The 19,534-nt window shown below is 39.9% G+C and overlaps 1 protein-coding gene across 2 annotated transcripts in view; it reads left to right on the forward strand.

The window, feature by feature from the left end:
• Positions 1–2,750: 2,750 nt before the first annotated feature.
• The window catches only part of itga9 (integrin, alpha 9), a 90,866-nt gene continuing 74,082 nt past the window's right edge, over positions 2,751–19,534 (forward strand). The window contains exons 1-3 of one of the 2 annotated variants that reach the window (XM_084391172.1): positions 2,751–3,155; positions 5,453–5,580; positions 15,178–15,284. In XM_084391172.1, coding sequence (XP_084247298.1) covers positions 2,944–3,155; positions 5,453–5,580; positions 15,178–15,284 — 447 coding nt within the window. In that variant the 5' untranslated portion in view covers positions 2,751–2,943. The remainder of the gene's footprint in view (positions 3,156–5,452; positions 5,581–15,177; positions 15,285–19,534) is intronic. The other variant, XM_084391171.1, reaches the window with a different exon arrangement.

Raw genomic sequence — 19,534 nt, forward strand, 5'->3', positions numbered from 1 at the left:
TCTTAACCACCACTGTAAAGCTCTCATGTGTAGCAGGCCAGAAGGTATCATGCTGGACGCTGCTGCCATGAGACCCAACACTCTCTAAAAGTGTTTGACAGTGACGGCCTGGCCTAGCCTTAACCTGGACACTGTGGTCAGGATAGACTCGATCCGAGCAGGAGACAACTGAGCCCGCATCGTGACCGAGTCCCACACCACTCCCAGGTGTCAACACGCTCTTCTTCGTGTTGAGTTTTAACCCCAGGCTCTGGATGCGGGCGAGGACGACATCTTGATGCCGAATCGCCAACTCTCGCGACTGGGCCAATATTAACCAGTCGTCGATGTAATTGAGCACCCTGATGCCCTCGAGCCTCAGGGGTGCTAGAGCTGCATCCATACACTTGGTAAATGTGCGAGGGGAGAGTGCTAGGCCAAACGGAAGAACCCGATATTGGTAAGCTTCGCCCCCGAAAGCAAACCTCAGGAACTTCCTGTGAGAAGGAAGGATGGAGATGTGGAAGTACGCGTCCTTGAGATCTGTCATGACAAACCAATCCCCGGATTGAATTTGACTCACGATGATGGAATAGTGAGCATCTTGAACCTGAACCTCCTCAGAGACCGATTCAGATGCCTCAGATCTAAAATTGGACGCAACCTTCCATCCTTCTTTGGAACTATGAAGTACCGGCTGTAGAATCCGGACTCCCTGACTGGTGGGGGAACATGCTCTATGGCCCCTTTTGCCAGCAGCGAGTAAACTTCCTGTTCTAACACCAGACCCTGCTCTGGGTCTACTGCAGTCCAAACCACCCCGTTGATACTTACCTCTTTTTTGGTGGGCAGACCTGGAACTGCAGCCTGTACACTATTTCTACAGTGCGCAAGACCCATGGAGAAATATTGGGGAGACGTTGCCATGCCTCGACAAAATTCAGCAAGGGAACCAGCCCCTAAGGGCTGGTGTCAAGTGTCTTGTGAGAGCCCTTGACGATACCCTGAAGCGGAGGACCAGCAGGGAATAATCGAAAACGACTCTCGGTGTGCGGACGCCAGCGCTGCCTGGCCGCAATTAAGCTCTTGGGGCAGACAGAGCAGCGTGCGTTCGCTGGAAACTAATGTGTCCCGAAGCGCAATTAGTGGCGGGATGCTGACACTAGTTTCCGGAGGGCCCGTGAGGGGGAGGATCTCGATCGCTCTCTTTTTTGGGGGGGGGGGGGGGCAGCCCTCCAAGGTCTCACATAAGTTAGGACCTCTCTCCCGACACCTTCCTGGCCTGAAGGACGGTCCTCAGATCCGTCTTCTCAGGAGGCTTGGGCGAGAGCGCCGCCTAGAGTCCCAAGCTCAGCTTTTGCTTTTTTTTTTTTTTTTTTGAGGGGGATTTCTAGAAGCGACACTCTCCTTCAGATATTAGGCTGAATTCAAATAACCAAGTTTAAGTCAGATAAATTTTAATTACTTTAATTCCTCAGAATTAAATGCAGCCATAAACACTGGATAGCACCAGAATACTGTTTAAATATTTATACGATCTACTACACGCTGCCTAGGCAAACGCGAGCCGTTACAAATTGGCTTTCATCCCTCGAGAAGAAAGTCAGGCGCGAGGCAGAAACACCCGAAACGCACGACTGTGTGCGGCGAGTTATTTCACAGTGAACAGCCTGCCAGTACCCTCAGGAGCTGACTGTGAATGCCTCGCACCCAAACAGTATTATTTCCCAGATCGCGTGTGTCCCTTTTATTGCAGACCCTTAACGCGCTGTCTCAACAAACGCGAGATACGAGTCGTTCACAATAAGTTTGGCTTTCATCTCTCGAGAAGAAAGTCAACAGGCGCGGCTGAGACACCCGAAACGCACTGTGTGCGGCGAGTTATTTTAATGAACACAGCCAGCACCCTTCAGGGACCCCACACATAATCTTTATTGCAAACTGCAAATAGACTCGTAATCAACGCGCGCCTCGGCAAACGCGAGATGTCAGTCATAGAATCGTATCGCAAACTGCAAAGTAGACTCGTAATCAACGCGCTGCCTCAGCAAACGCGAGATCCGAGCTACTAGATTCTGTATTACAAAGCAAACCTGAAATCTACGCGTTGCCTCGACAAACGCGAGATCCCAGCCACAGAATCTTATTGCAAAGTAGGCTACACTCGTAATCAACACGCTGCCTCGGCAAACGCGAGATCCGAGTTACTAGATTCTGTATTGAAATGCAGAGTTTAGATCTACGCGCTGCCTCGGCAAACACGAGATCCAAGCCACAGAATCTTATTGCAGAGTAGACTCGTAATCTACGCGCTGCCTCAGCAAACGCGAAATCCGAGCCCCTAGATTCTATTTTGCAATGCAGACTTTACAGGACATACAACACCAAATAGGACAGAATTGATTCACTCACACAGAGCGCTTGCTGAATAGCAAAAAGCTGACATTTCTGTGTGCCGGCGTGCTTTTGTATACATCCGCTTATGCCGTCACACGCTACGTCATCACGCAACGCCAATAGGATTGGATTCGGTTTCATTCATAAATTCAGACGCGCTACGCTGAAGGGCGTTCCCCTAGTGTCGTCACCGACGCAGTTCGAGTTCCCTCGAAAGGGAACTGCACTGCATATGAGTGTAGTGTTGCTCAGTACCGAGAGCTGCCGGCAGGGGGCGCGCGCTCTGCTTCTGCTTCTGCTGTGTGAAATGTGATGCTCGTGCGTCAGCTCGCGCGCAACACACGCTTTAACTCCAAGATAAACTCTAGAGACGCAACAGACTGAGCAGCAGAAGGGAAGAGCCACGCAATGAGACCCCTACTCTAACCTCAACCTCCGATTCACACACTTAAATCCCTCTTCGCATGCGGTAAATTCCCAAATTAGGAAAAGGACGTAGTTTTTTTTTTTTCTTTTCTTTAATTTTGAGACTCTTTATACAGATTTAATTGCTTTTATAAAGTTCTCATGAAATTGGCTTCAGCACTGAGGATGCAAAACAGAATGACGGAACTTTCTACACGGAAAGGAAGCGCTTTGGATGTTTTTGTGTATTTGTGTTTTGTTTCGTTGGCTTATTCCTTTAACATCGACTTGCAACATCCCCTGGTGTTTCGGGGTCCAGATGCGACGTTTTTTGGATATTCAGTCCTGGAGCACGTCCATGACAACTCACGCTGGTGAGTTCATCCAATACAGATTTAAATAGTTGCTTATGAGTCTGGTTTTGCAGTATGCGAATTGTACAATGCTTGTAAAGGCGTTCAACGTCTTCAAATGAACTTTATTGTTTTATTTTTTTAAGTATGGTCTCGCGCAACCCAACTTCTAGCAAAGTAAGCCAAAGCCTTTGGCCAACTGTCTTAAAGAGGTTATACAAATAAAATAATTAAATGTTGAAACTTATGTATAAATGTATAATTAAGTAGGCCCATAATAAATAACCACAGTACTTACGGTTTCCCGTTATTTTCCTAACGGAAGCGCTCGAGCGCTCTTCGGTTGCCATGGATACCTCCTCATGCAAACGTCACTTCTTCATCAGTCGCCCCAGGTGAAAATAACCGCACTTTTTAGGCTGCTAACTTCTTTTTAAGTGAACTTTTGTGGTCACTGAAGTGTTATTAATGTTATATTAATAAACTATGTTGGCCTACTTTAACAGACTCCTAGCCGTTTGTTTTAAAAGTCAAGCACAGTATGTCAGATGTAAACTACATTAAAGACATTTTAAATAAAGTTTTGTTTTAAATAAATCTCTAATAATATGATAAATAATGAGTTAAAAGTATTCACCTTTTGTCGCGGTCTTCCGTTTCGTTGTGTAACTGTTATACGAATCGTTTTAGCGCCAAAGTGAAACTCAAATAATTGACGTTTTCTGTATGAATGGTCTTGTTTATTTCGCTTTATCTTGGTTTTGGATTGTCAATTTGGCTCCAAACATTTTTGTCGACCCTTAAAGGGATAATTCATCCAAAAATGAAAATTCTGTCATAATTTATCGCCCTTATGTTGTTCCAAATCTGCATGAATTTCTCTCTTCTGCTGAACACAAAATAAGATGTCGGTAATCAAACAGTTGATGGACCCCATTGACATCCGTAGTATTATTTTATTATTTTTTTCCTACTATGGAAGTCAATGGCTACAGTAAACTGTTTGATTACCAACATTCTTTAAAATATTTTCTTTTGTGTTAAACAGAAGAAAGAAGCGCATACAGGTTTGGAACAACTTGAGGTTGAGTAAATTAGGATAGAATTTTCAGTTTTGGAATAACGTTACTTGAAATGTGAATTTTATTGCATTAGGTGATTTAAAGCAATCAATAAATAAATCAATAAAATTGACTTTCAAACCGGGTTGATTATAGTCACTGAGCAAAAATGATGATGCATTTGAGGGAGAATTACACTTGGTTTGATGTTTTGTTGTCTAATATTTTATGATTACTGATCACAAGCAGCACCACAAAATAATCACACTTAATCACATTACATTCTTAAGCATTAACAGCTCGTACCATAGTAAAATACACAGTAACATGAGCACTGCACTGCAAAAAAAAAAAAAAAAAAATTATTTTCTTACTTAGTATTTTTGTCTTGTTTCCAATGTCTAAAAATTCTTTAAAAAAAAGTGAAGATGTCTTTGCCAAAGTAGTAAAATGCCATAAGATATTATGCCTTGTTTTCTGGGAATATAAATCAAAATTAAGTAAGTTTTTGCTTAAAACAAGCAAAATTATCAAAATGATGCCAATGGGGTAAGAAAAATAATCTTAATTCAAACAAACAATATAATTTTTCTCACCCCATTGGCAGATCATTTTGCTTGTTTTAAGCAAAAACTAACAAATTTTTTTTTTTTTTTTTTTTTCAGAAAACAAGACATAATATCTCATGGCATTTTACTACTTTAGTAAATGGATCTTGATTTAAGAATTGTTTCATATTTGGACTGAAAACGAGACAAAAATACTAAGTAAGAAAAGCTTTTTTTGCAGTGTTTAAAGCACTTTGCATGTTTGCCCTTACTTTTACAGCCGACTTTTGCCAATACATTTCAAACATGCAACTTTTTTTAAATTCTCTTGTGACTGCACAGATGTTAAGCCTTTCTTCCAAAATCTGTCCTAAATTTGAAAGGGAAACACTGGCCAGCACCCAAATCATTGCCTTGTGCTTCAGTGGAGATAATGATGTAGTGCTTACATCACTGAACTGAAGAGCCAAACCATGACAGTGTGACAAGGCGAAACCACCTCCAGTCCTAATTCACTTTTTAGGCATCCTTATTAGTCATATAGGCTACATGACACTTTCAGATAAAAGAAACAAACCTACAAAGAATATTAGTTTTATTTTCCCCCAATGACCAAAAACTGTATGAATGGACTGTTGTATCCTCAGAGGTTGTGTGTGTGCAGCTGTGATGTACAATGACAGTGTGTTTCTCCTCCTGATGTTTGTAGGATTGTGGTTGGGGCTCCCAGAGCAAACTCGTCTTTCAGTAGTTCAGTTCAGTCTCCCGGAGCCGTGTACAAGTGCCGAATCCGCAACAACCCAGAGCAACGCTGCACTGAGATGGACCTCGGCAGAGGTGTGTATCTCGCATCATCTCACAAACATCCCAAACTCACACTGATATCAAAGAACAGCAGAATACAGTCACCAAAAAACTATATATATATATACATATATAGGCTATATATATACAGGTAGTATAGTGCTGTCAAATCGATTAATCACAATTAATCACATCTAACATAAAAGTTTGTATAATATATGTGTGAGTGTGTGTGTATATGATATATATATATATATATATATATAAATATATATATATATATATATATATATATATATATATATATATATATATATATATATATATACATACATACATATGTATACATGCACATGTGCACGTTCGGGTCGACAATGGAAAAGCAGTAAATATCATCACATAACGAATTAATAACTTGATAAAAGTTATCCATCCATCCATCCATCCATCCATCCATCCATCCATCCATCCATCCATCCATCCATCCATCCATCCATCCATCCATCCATCCATCCATCCATCCATCCATCCATCCATCCATCCATCCATCCATCCATCCATCCATCCATCCATCCATCCATCCATCCATCCATCCATCCATCCATCCATCCATCCATCCATCCATCCATCCATCCATCCATCCATCCATCCATCCATCCATCCATCCATCCATCCATCCATCCATCCATCCATCCATCCATCCATCCATCCATCCATCCATCCATCCATCCATCCATCCAAAGTTGGATATATACTGTATTTGCAGTGCACTGTTTTGCAGCAAATCTCACAAAATGTAACCATATTATCACTCAGCTCTTCATATAAAGGTCTATATAAGTATGTCCAACGTATAGGTATATAAGTAGTACATAAGTATATACAATATATAAATATGTCCGCATATGTACAGCACATTCACATAGGCTGATATATACTATGTAGCACATAATCTCAACTGCTTGATTGCTTGTATCGTCACAAAATGTAAACTATATTATCGCCCAGCTCTAATATGCTAAGTGTGACCAAGGCTTGAAGATATTAGGATATTATGATCATTAACATAAAGATTTTCTGTAAAGTTGCTTTGAAACAATGCGTATCATTAAAAAAAGCACTATAAATTGTATATACAAAAAACTTGTATAAGTCAGTGTTGAACGTGTATAACTTTGGAGCTTGTAAAAAGGGAAGTGAAACAGTGTTATTGTGTGTGTGTGTGTGTGTGTGTCAAAGTGTGCTTGTGTTTGACAGCACCAGCTCAAGTAAAAAAAAACAGTTAGAAGATGCCATCTGTGCAGTCAAATCACCGAGCAAACTGTTTTACGCGGGTAGTTTAACCCAAACCACTACACCACTGAAATGGCTCATGAAGTTAAACATGGAATTTGGACCGGTCAATATTTGAAAACCTGCCTGGACGAATGTTTTAGCTGCCTTGTTTTCATCAGTTTTAATAACTTTTCACAGTTATAATCAAAAACAGGGCTGTTATTTTACATCTTGTTGTTTTCACACTACCCGTGTTATGCTAACAGATATTTTCAGCACTGATAGCGGTAGATTTACACTTCTCCTTTTGCAAACATGCATCATACTATGAGCTTGTTTATGTGATAGACAGCAGTATCTTAAAAGCTTTTTCTTTGTTGAACATTATTAATATTACTGTGTGAAATCAGTTAAAATGTCTGTAGCGTTTTCTGTCTGGCTCCTGCAGTATTTTGATAGAAATGATGAATGGTTTGGCTAATATTTTCCGATCGGCCGTGCCAAGGATCCATGTGTAGAAATCTCTTGAAGCTCTTGAGTTCTTTTCTTGTGGTGGAGAGATGAGAGTGGTTTATGTGGCTTTAATGCACACACTTCTGCTTACGCTGGGTCTTACTGACGGAACACACATGAGCAAATGAGGCGTGTCAGCGGGCCTGGGGCCCCAGCTTTGAGTTTACATCAATCATGCGGGATAAGACCCCTCAGAAGCCCCCCTCGAGAAATACTGCTACTGATATGTGGTAAACTAGAGTCACTTAAAAAGGACCTATTATGCCCTTTTTGCAAAGTCTTGATTTAGTTTTTAGGCTCTTCTAGAACAGGTTTTCATGCTTGAATATTCCAAACACATTATTTTTCACATATTCTCCATTGTTGCTGCTCCTCTTTTCCCAGTCTGTCAGTAACGCTCTGTTTAGTTCCCGTCTCTATGAAGCCCCTCCTTCTGAAAAGCACGCTGTGCTCTGATTGGTCGGCTGGATCAGTGTGTTGTGATTGGTCGAGCGCTTTGAGCGTGTTTGGTAAATGTCCCGCCCCTTACCATAACCGCCAGTTTCAACACACTACTAACTAACTCAACCAGGCCCCGCCCCTTTATTCTGCATATGAATTATTTAAATGAGGAATATTGCAATAACTCATTGTAACTTTCCTGGGATTTCGAGATGGTCCTCACTGCAGAACACAAAATCCAGGGGGAGGAGTTGGATCCAGATCCAACTCCTCCCACCTTACATATACCTAAACCTACCCATCTCCACCCCCTGATCCCTAAACCCACCCCTAAACCTACCAATCTCCACCCCCTGATCCCTAAACCCACCCCTAAACCAACCCATCTCCACCCCCTGATCCCTAAACCCACCCCTAAACCTACCAATCTCCACCCCCTGATCCCTAAACCCACCCCTAAACCTACCAATCTCCACCCCCTGATCCCTAAACCCACCCCTAAACCTACCCATCTCCACCCCCTGATCCCTAAACCCACCCCTAAACCAACCCATCTCCACCCCCTGATCCCTAAACCCACCCCTAAACCTACCAATCTCCACCCCCTGATCCCTAAACCCACCCCTAAACCTACCAATCTCCACCCCCTGGGACTCGTGTACTGCAGTGAGGTGCTACTGGGGATTTATTGTGACGTGTTCGTTCCCGGAAGAAACTCAAGACTACAATGGAGGCGTTTCAGGGAGTTCGGAAACACTGATATAGAGAAGAACTCCCGCTGGAGGGACTTTGTGTAATAGCATTGATTGCTATTTTCCTGTTTATCACTGCAAAGCTGCTTTGAAACAATCAGTTTTGTGTAACGCACTATATAAAAAGGTGAATAAGAATATAATTTGTTATGTTCCACAGAAGAAGGAAATGACATAACAGTGAGTAAACTATGGCAGATTTCTTTTTTTATTTTTAGCAAACTATTTCTTTAAAACTTATTATGAATGTCTGTTGTCAATTTATGAAGAATGTTTCATGACTCTTGTGCACGGGGTCAGACGATATACGCAGTGCCATGACTAGACATTTACTCATCCGCTAGGAGACACAAAACAATTTATTGGTTCCAGAATGGTCTTGATCTTGATAATTGCAAGCATATTTAGTGCAGTTCTTCAGCCGTGCACTGAAGAGCTTCTCTCCTATTTTTACAGCATTCGTTGACGTTCATTACTGGTAAAGTGAAATACGTTCCAACTGTCCTCAGTTGTTATGGGAGGTAATTCTCCACTTTCTAGAATGACATTAGCTTCATCAAATACAGTAATTATGATATTTCCTTTTCAAGCAACACAGAGCCCATTCAAAGACATATACAGGAAGAGCAATTACGATCTTTATTTAGAGTAATAGAGTCAGTTAATTGTCTGTGTGATGAGTGAGGTATTGTATTGTACAGTGTACTGTGAACTATAAGAATAGTTCTGACTGATTGAGTGAGATGACTACCTAGACACCCTTTAAAGGCATCATAGATGTATGAAAATAACAAACCTCCTCCTAAACCTAACGGAAATTAGTGTTAAAAAAGCAAACGAGAAATAAAAATACAATTGCAGAAGCTAACATGCAGTAACTTGCGTCCACAAATCTTTACTACATCAGAATCACGAGCATATGAACTTAATTACTAGCTACTAATTACATCTTCGATACTGTACTTATTACTCTCTTTAAAAAGTATTGCATTAGTTATTACTGATTACTTTCTAAATTCCATATCAATCTCGACCAGTCAAGACATGAAATTCTTGACTCTTTTAATTCTTTCAAATAAATAATGTAAAATTGCGTATTTAAAGGGAGAAGCATAATTTTTTGTTTTATATAGAATTGTTCTGTAGTCTATATACAGTATTTAATGCAATTACATCAGAAGTAACTGTAATTAAATTACAGAAAAATTATAGAAGCATTCCTTACTTTACTTTTTCAAGGGAAAAGCAATTAAATTACAGTAATTAATTACTTAGTAATGCATTACACCCAACACTGGTTTAGAAACCGTGCACTGTGGTAAAAGTGTTGTGAGGTCATGATATACTATTGTGCAAGGAACTGTGCAAAAATACGTCTTTATTAAAAATAACAGGTAATCTTTGAATTAAAAGGAAGTTGGAAACTGCAGTGAATTGTCGTTGAAACACATTACTTAAAGCCTTTATATATAATGCCTTATAATTTAGGTATTCATAATGTACACTATAACGCATTACATCTTTTCATAAATAATTGTAATAAAAATTAAAATGCATTATAATATTCGCAGATTCATTATTACGTCGGAAATTGGTTGTTTGTCACGTATACTTTCTAAAGGTGTGTTCAATGAATAGATAAGTATTATAATGTGTTATAACTGGTTACGATTATCATGAAATCATACAAGGTGCATTAGAAGGCATAATTAATGCCCTGAAAATACTTTATGCATTTACTTTATGCATTATATACAAAGACTTTAAGTAAAGTGTCACCATACCAATATGGTTTTGGAGTTGTCTAAAATGTTGGTAGAGGCACAGTTTCCCAATGAGCCTGGGTTGTTTACGTTTCATACAATAGTGCAGTTTGTACAGAAAATAGGTCTAATGTAGTGTAATGTAGTAACTGTGTTTTAGTATTGCATTACTAGCTAAGCAACATGCTAATGCCAACGATTGGACTGAGCTATTATTTGCAGTAATTTTTATTCCACGGTGTTAAAAAGATCCTCACCTGACTAATTCTCTGTCGACCAACTCTCAAGCTTAGCTTAAAGGGTAACTCTCGCCAAAATTGAACCTAGGCTCTCTTTTTTTTTTTTTATGGAAACAAGCTTTAGGAGCTTTCCATCTTTACTTTCCTCATGTTACGTTGCATTCGGAGATCGACTACTTTTGACTGACAAAATTACAGCCACTGGAAACACTAACTGATAAAGTGAGTTGTACAAAACCTTTCTTTTTAGTGAACTCTGTGTACACAAACAATGTTCTTAATGCTCGAGTTCATGTGTAGAGCCCCTGGTGAGACTTCCAGCAAAGTTTCATGTTGTGTCGAGCCTTCTTAGTGTTTTAAGGCGAGACACTACAGGTGAATAGGGTAACATTTTTAACTAGCAGATATCACCATGAAACTTTCCCAGTTGATTACCTACATTAAGATGAGAAAAAAAATGTATTACAAGTTTTCTGTAATTTAATGTTTAAATATGCAAATTAGGCAATATCTAATTAAATATGCGCTAATTTGCATAAAAAAAAAACGAAATCTGAGTATTGGATAACGGCAGGTTAAAAAAAAAATGTTTCATTGTGTTCACATATTAGATAGGGAAAAAATTACCGAGGGATATCTACTTTTGTTATCCTGTAAATCAGAAAATACTGTCAATAGCCTTAAAAAAAAAAATTTCGCCATGTTTTTTGGAATAAAATGCTATATAAATCAGGCGAGGAATAATATATTTACAAATCCCTCTGTAAATGTCTTCATAATATAACTAGGTACAAGACTGGAAAGTTTGGTGTATATAGGTGCTACTGAAGTGGAGATTTCGGACTTGGAGTATGAGAGAAAAGTCACTTTGAGAAAACGGGCTTTAAAGATTTATGATCAGCCAATGAGATTGCGCATTCAGCCCTTTTACTTTCACGATTGGTTGCTGATAAAAAGGAAATGACCATATTTGGATCCGACAGCATTGTACAGGAGAGAGAGAGCTTTCTAACGGTGTGTGTGATGACAGGGAGCAGACAGAGATCGCGGAGCAGCATGTTGGATTAAGAACGCCAACTTTTGTTGAATTTATGAGAAATCTACAGACGCAAACAGACAAAGTGTAGTAAAATATAGACCTAAATGTGTATTTCAGACTTTTTTTCACCACAAGTCTGAAAGAAGACATGTTATTGAAAACAAATATCCAAAAATCTCAAAATTGACCAGTAAAAAAAAACGATGTTTTTGCCTGCCGTGTCTCGCCTTAAAAATAGTGATTTTGATGCTTCATAGTCGTGCCCCAAGCACTCCCATTCAAAAGGCAATTTGACCTAAAACGAAAATACGGTCAAACTTAAAAGTGGCGTCTCCATTCTAATTATGCCTTTACACGAAAGTTTGACTCGGGTAGATTAACAAAAAAGAGCCTAGGTTCAGTTTTGGCGAGAGTTATCCTTTAAGCTTAGCATGACGATCAAAGAAGAGATAGCATGCGCATTTGTTTTCCTTCAGTTATCATTTAACCAACCAGCACACTCCGGCCTCTCGCTCTGTCACTCCAGACTTCCAGATCTCATTCTGCTTCTCTTCAAAGAGAAGGCCATCCCCTCGCTGAGCGGTTCACAACCAGAAGAACACGGCCTTCAGGACCCACAGAGATGAGAAAACAAACACGTCTGTTGCGGAGATAGCCGGGGCGAACCGGGGTCGGTGATTTGATGAGATGTTTATAGTCTGAGGAACATTCCTCGCGCCCTCTCATTTGAAGCAATGGCCAAGGTTTTTTAGAAGGGAATTTCTACTTGCGGTTTTCCTGCCGTCTTGAACCCGTGAAATATATCTGTGTTCGATGAGTAGTGTTTTTTGGATGGCGCTTCGCTGCTAATTGCTGAAAATAATGTTTCGTCCATATCCCAAGCAAACTTCATCTTGGTTTTTTGACAGTTTGTATTTTCCTCCTAACTCGAGATCTGGCGCTCGTCCTTGTGTGCTTTGGATGCTTCGCAGCTTTAGGGGCAAAAGCATTAACTTCAAACAACTCAAACAAGACGTGATTAGAACCATTTGTCCCACCTTTGACAAACTGCTGTTTAGGAGGTAAAAGGTTGTTTCCTGACAAGATTTCGTGTAATAACTGCTGAAAATACTAGCTTATGAACCACCCGAGACAAAAACTTGCCTAGTCGACCATGGTCCTATATATACAGTACATTACCATTCAAAATGACAAAAAGAGTCGTGTAACTACTCGTGTAACTGTATTTAAATAGGGAAACCGTGGAGGTGTTTGGTCGCTTCTAACTTCATCTCTGTTTGGTCCCTAATGAATGAACTGGGCTAAGCTAAGTGCTATCGCCGCGCACCAGAGCGATTGAGTGCACGCACTGAGACGAGAGAGGTATGTATCAACTCGTCTTAGTTAAGGGAATAACATAGTTTAATATGAAAAAACGGTGGAGTGTTCCTTAAATATATTATATACTAGGTAATGAAATATGTTTTTTACGTAAAATCTTTAAAACCTAAAATGTTGCTACCGTATTTTTACAGTAAAGGTCTGGCAACCACAGATGCCATTTTTACCATAAATTTCACCGATTTTCTTTTTTTAAGTGTTGGTAGTAGACTAAACTACTCACCAGGTTTTGGACTGGTGTGAATCCGAGTTCAGTTGGGCATTTCGCAGCCTAAGTCTGGAAGTCTCTGAGCCGATGCTGTCAGTCTGCTGAGAAGGAAGAGAAACTAACCAGAGCCAAAGAAAACAGCCGCAGTCCCGGGAGCCATCACTCTTTTCCTGCGGACAATCACAGTTTGCCCCTCAGAGGGCCGCTGTAGCTCAACGCTCATAGATAAACATTAAAGTCGACCCTTATGCTTAGATAAACTCCCTGCAGGAATAACACGCCTGTGCTCATAAATCCTCCATTTCTGTACACTAATAAAAACCCAAAATAGACAATAGAATACCTCCAAAATAGAACATATCTTATTCAAGAAGCTGATACGTCATGGTTCATATTTCCCGAGGGTCACCTTTAATAATTTTTAATCCAAACATTTCGAGATAAATGAATCGATATCATGCTTTAACCTTGTATTTGAGAAAGGATCCTCGTATAAGAAACAATACTAAAATTCAGAGTCAGTTCATTCACATTCGGAGATCGACTATTTTTGACTGTCAAAATGCCGGCGGACACAGAGACAGAGAGTTGTTCAAAATCCTTCTTTTTAGTAAACTCTGTGTACACACACAATGTTCTCAATGCTGGAGTTCATGTGTAGAGCCCCTGGTGAGACTTCCAGCACAGTTTCATGTTGTGTCGAGCCTTCTTAGTGTTTTAAAAATAGCGATTTTTGATGCTATCATAGAAATGCCCTATTTACTCCCATTCAAAAGGCAATTTGACCGAAAATGAAAATACAGTCAAACTTAAAAGTGGCTTTTCCATTCTAATTATGCTTTTAAACGAAAGTTAGCCTCGGGTAGATTAACAAAAAGACCCTAGGTTGCATTTTGGTGAGAGTTACCCTTTAAGCCTTACATTTTAGGAAACAGACTGGGATGCGTTTCCCAAAAGCAACCATTAGTAGAAATAGTCTTCTTAGTCTTGCTTGACAGTTATTAAACGGAATTGAATGGACGTGCCTTTACAGAGAAAATGGACCTTTCATACGGATTACATAATCAGAGAGTATTTGTTTTCGAATTGAATTGGTTAGTTTAAAAGTAGACCTGCCTGTAGGCAAGTAGCCTATACGCTGAGTTTCGGTTCATTTTAGTTCACTGAGACAGAGACGGCAGAAAGTGCATCCTGTTTGTTTTCTTTATTTTACAAAAGCGCAACATTTTGTTGTTATTGTGAACATAAAAATACAGTATTGAATGATGTATTACTCTTATCTAATACATCATTTTGTATGACTAATGAGTATGTTAAGTTGTTTCCGCTGTTATCAGGAAAAAATGCAAGTGATCACGCCGACGCCTCTGTCATGCAGTAAGCATGCTAATACTTTAGCTTCCACACGCTGCACAAACATGGATATGCGCCTAATAATAGCGCAAATAGAGTGAGCAGCCAAGTAAAGTTGCTACTTCTTACATGTTTCAAATGATAAGCCATATTTGAGGTTGATGGATGATGGGCGAACCTTCGGATTTACTGCCCGACATGTAATTAACACAATGACCCGCCGGTAACGTCCTCACGTGACTTTTTTTCGTTCTTTTTTTTTTAAGCGACTAACCGACCAATGCAATTGTGGTCGACTCGAAGTTTTACGTTTAACGTTTAGTTGACTATTAGGGAGCGGCCCTAGTCTAGACTTTATGATTCCCAAGTAGAGCACACCAGCACTGTGAGCATTGGAATGAGTTCACACACTTTATGTATTCATATTTGTTGAGTTTCACCATTTCAAATATTTTGTGTTGTACTCATCTTACTAACACAAATTCTTTTGTTCCATCTGTAGCAGCATTGTCTGTATTTAAGCATATTAAACTGTCTCAAACAATTGTCTGTTTGAGTTTTGTTTCAGGCTGTCTGGTGGGTGTCTCAGCGTGGTTTTATTGTGTTTCTCTTTGCAGACAGGGATGTTTGTTTCTCTGTTGGCTAACGTTCTCATTCTTTACTCTAGGAAATAAGCAGAGGGAGTCCTGCGGGAAGACGTGTCAAGGCGACAGGAACAACGAGTGGATGGGGGTCAGTCTCGCTCGACAGGACAAAACCAACGGCAAAATTCTGGTATGTTCCGTTTAAACACTGAAAACAACCATTGTTTTCCAACTGGGAATCTAAATTCTGATTGGATGAGTTGTGTTTGAAGCAATGCAGAGATTACGTTTTTTTTGTAGACCGACCCGGAAGTTATCATCAGTTTGTTCCCTCAACAAAAAGCCAGTAGGATTTATCCATTGGCTTTTGGATTATTGCAGAAAATAAGCTCTGTGACCCCCAAAAAGTTAATTTTGTCACAAATAGTTCACAAATGAACACAACTTTTATGAATTTTGAAGCCTAATTACAATCGCATTCAGGCATTTATCAAAAAAACAAAACAAAAAAACATTGGGATGAACCAGAAGTGCAAAAATATGAACTCGTTTCTGGGTTTTAGGACTCATTTTTGCAGCACGATTGCCTTCATATTTTACAGAATAGTAACCTGTTCAAAGTTTAATGAAACATGAGGATGAAAGACTCGAGCGTTAAACAGGTAATTATGGTCAAAACGGTCTAGATTTAACGTGACGGATGTATCAGAGTAGGAAATTGATGCTTTTCGCCAACAGGGGTTTTGTTTGAATACAATAGACTTTTTTTTGTAATAATAATCTCAATCATGCTTTGCTTTATTCGTTGTTCCACTTTTTTTTCTTAACAACCTATTTTTCAACCATCTCAGCAGTTGTTTAATACAAACCACATCGACTTGTAAAACATGGGCAGAAACTAAAGCCATCATTGTTACAAATATCTTTCACGACGACCGCATTGTTAAACTCCAGCTGTTCCATACATCAAGAGAAAGCAAGAGTGTTTGAAGTGAGGGCCATTTTATCATGATGACAAACTGGAGCTCTAGAATAGATGCTCTAAATGGACAAACAAGTCAAACAAGACGTCAGCAACACCGATCTGCTCTGTTTCCAGGTTTCTTCAGGCTTGAATTGTGTCGTGGTGGTCCGATTCGAGGTCAGACTCCTCGTTACGTCTTAACTGCAGAACCCTGTCGTGGGGTTCTCTGGGTTTTGATGGGCGTCTTACAGGAAGGCAGGATCAGGGTGGTCTGACAGAGGCAAGGACACTTACAGCACTGATATGTTCAAATCAAAGAGGTTGAGGGAGAGATGGCATGTTATAGTGGAAGCTGTAATGATGGTAATTTGGTTGGTAGATTAGTATTTACAATTCAGGACCGGATTAAACATATGGGCATTGCCCAGGAGAACCACGTGCAAGAGAGACACCAACACAATCAAGGCTGTATAAATGTTTTTAATTGGCGGGAGATGTGGCACAGCAACCGAAGACGTGGCGTTAGCTCATGCAATAAGATTTTAGAGCTGTTTTATATAGTGTATTTTTTACCACGGAGGTGAGATTGCAGTCAGGGTGACGTTGAGTTTTTTGATCTCTTGATTGCACCATAAACTCGATATGCATGCTACCGTTTGGGGTCTGTTTAATTTCTTTTAGAGAAATTAATGCTTTTATTCAGCTAGGACACATTCAAACGATCAAAAGTGACAGTAAAGACATTAATAATGTTAAAGGGGTCATGACATGGTTTTTGTTTTTGTTTTATTATGTTCCCTTAGTTGCAATTATAGTATTGCTATAGTTTTTTGGACAAAAAAAAACTTTTTTTTGTGTGATTTATGACCTTTTCCCACCCTGTTTCTCATCCTCTGATTCAAACAGTCTGTTTTGGAGGTGTTTCCCTTTTAAGAGTTCAGTGTTAACGCCCACTGTTATGATTGGCTAACGTCATTGGCTAAAAGTAGAAATACACTACTTACAGTTTGCGGCGTCGTTGGGACCCAGAATAGTCGGCACGGCCTGATCTTTAAGCAAAAGTTTTCTAGCAAAGCTAGCATCATACTGCGATTTGTTCTCAAAACAATCATCCTTGAAATGTAGAGAACACACGCTTAAGTTAACACTGCCGTGACTGGGACGTCCACAAAAAATTAACAACATCCATTTTTCCCTGACGTCTGGATCGTTCGGCAGCGTATTCAAACATTTTGTTTGTCCACAGCTAGGAACAGCACGTCTGCGTGGCGTCGCGATCATCTTGTAAACAGACACTCGCTGCACGTCGACTGAACACATGCGGGCGTGACAACGATGCGATGATGCGAAATGAGGCGTAGTTGTCTTGTGCTGGAGGCGGTCATATGCAAATGACTGGTACGTCACTTCGTACCGTGACGTCACTTCTTACCATGGATCCCCAATGAGCTGTAATTAGAGCTTGATTAAATAAATGCTTCATTTATAATGGGGAGGACGCCTTAAGCTATGAAACTTGCAGGAAGTTTTAGTGGTACAAAGACCTCTTATATACCAAAAGATCAAGGCAAATTTGGTTTCTCATGTCATGACCCCTTTAATGCTGTTCTTTTAAACTTTCTATTAATCAAATAATCCTGAAAAAAAAAAAACATTAAGCTGCACAGCTGTTTTCAATATTGATAATAAGAAGAAATGTTTCTTCAAATCAGCATATTAGAGTGATTTCTGAAGGATCGTGTGACACTGAAGATTGGAGTAATGTTTTCCATTACAGGAATAAACTAAGTTTTAAAATATATTCAGATAGAAAACAGTTATTTTAATTATATTATATTGCTGTTTTACTGTATTTGTAATAAATGTAGTCTTTAAAAACATTAAGTCTTACCAATCCCAAACATTTGAATGATCAAATGTGCTTTACAATGAAAGCTGTGTGCATATGTGCGCAAATCCAAAATGTATTTTATTACCTGAAAGCACTTCAGCTTTATAGATGCATGTACATGCGTTTACAGTGTGTGTCCCACCGCAACAAATAGCTGCATTTGAAGGGAGTCACGTTTACATGTAAGGCATGTAAGAGAGCTGTTGGGCAGATGTGTTGGCCTTCCCTCAGCCAATCAGCTCTCAGCATGAGCAGAGACATGATTAGCCCGTGATCCACGGTGACTCAGAGCCTCTGAGGGGAAAAGCACATCTCAGACTCATTCCTGATTTAGTTAAGCATTACGTATTTCACTACGTCTGTCCTGTGTGTTTCCCAATGCCGGCTGCCAGGGAATAAGTTGGAGTTTGTTCCTTTGGTTGTCATCAGACGGGCTGAGGCTGTTTTATTGACATTCAGGTTGTCAAATGTGGATTGTTTTGAGTTTAGATGATAGTAAAAGTGAACTGCTTTATCCCCGGTACACATTGTGTGATTTTTGGGCTGTCCCAGACGAAAGATGACCAATAATGCGGATTTCTGTGGTCGTGGCTCCTTAACGGTGGTCCTACGTCGTACAGTGAGAGGCGTTAAAAGATGGCCGTTGTCACGATCTTGCAACCAAAGATAGCCTGTGATCATTTTCTGACAATGTCAGAAATTTGGCATGATCATCTTACAGTGTGTTTGCTGCTGACTAGCCAATAAAAATGCAACATGAAATGGCGTATTGATCAACACGATATGGTGCTAAAACTTAAAACTATTACCTCGAGCTCCATTTGCAAAATTGGCATGCCAAGTTGGCCTCTTTTCCCAATCCATATTCTCCTCTTTTGCTTCATCCTCTTTTTTTTATCGCACATAAAAACCACAATTGCCAAAATGCGATTCATCTAGCTCTATTTGTTTGCTGCTAGTGCATTCTGATGACTTTTCATTCGTCGTAGCCTACGATTCAATAGGTGTCGTCATCGTACAGTCTACATGCATGTCGCACTCAAGTTTATTCGATCCATGTCTGACAGTGTGATTTGTAATGATCTTATAGGATTGCCGAAATCACAAAGTCTGCAGCAGGCTTAAGGCTCGGACAGTCAAACAAGACGAGCAGTGTTTCTCAACACAACAAACTACTGCCAGATAGTCATCTGACATCATGTGTGAGCATTTTGTATGAATCCGTGTGGCTGTAATATCTTAAACTTGGTTGTTTATCTCAACGGAGCTGTTGTGCCGTTTCCATCACGGAGAAACAGGAAGCTGAACTGTGTTTTGGAGGGAATTTGGTTTCTCCACAATCCTGAGCTTTTCGACAAGGGATTTGACTCTAAATAAAGTGGGGAAAGGAAAGTTTGTGGCATACGATTATAGGACTGTATTAATGAGCGAAACAGAGAGGTTTTAGATTGTTGATGGCAGGGTTTGCGTGATCATTTCCATGTTGTTGTTGTTGTTATGATGACTCGTTAAAAGTTGTTAGTGGTTCGCTACTTGAAGTTGTTAGTGGTGTTTGCTAAGACAAGTATCACTGTTTCTATTTCTC

This window comes from Rutilus rutilus (assembly GCF_951802725.1).
Source record: "Rutilus rutilus genome assembly, chromosome: 20".
NCBI classification, from domain to species: Eukaryota; Metazoa; Chordata; class Actinopteri; order Cypriniformes; family Leuciscidae; genus Rutilus; species Rutilus rutilus.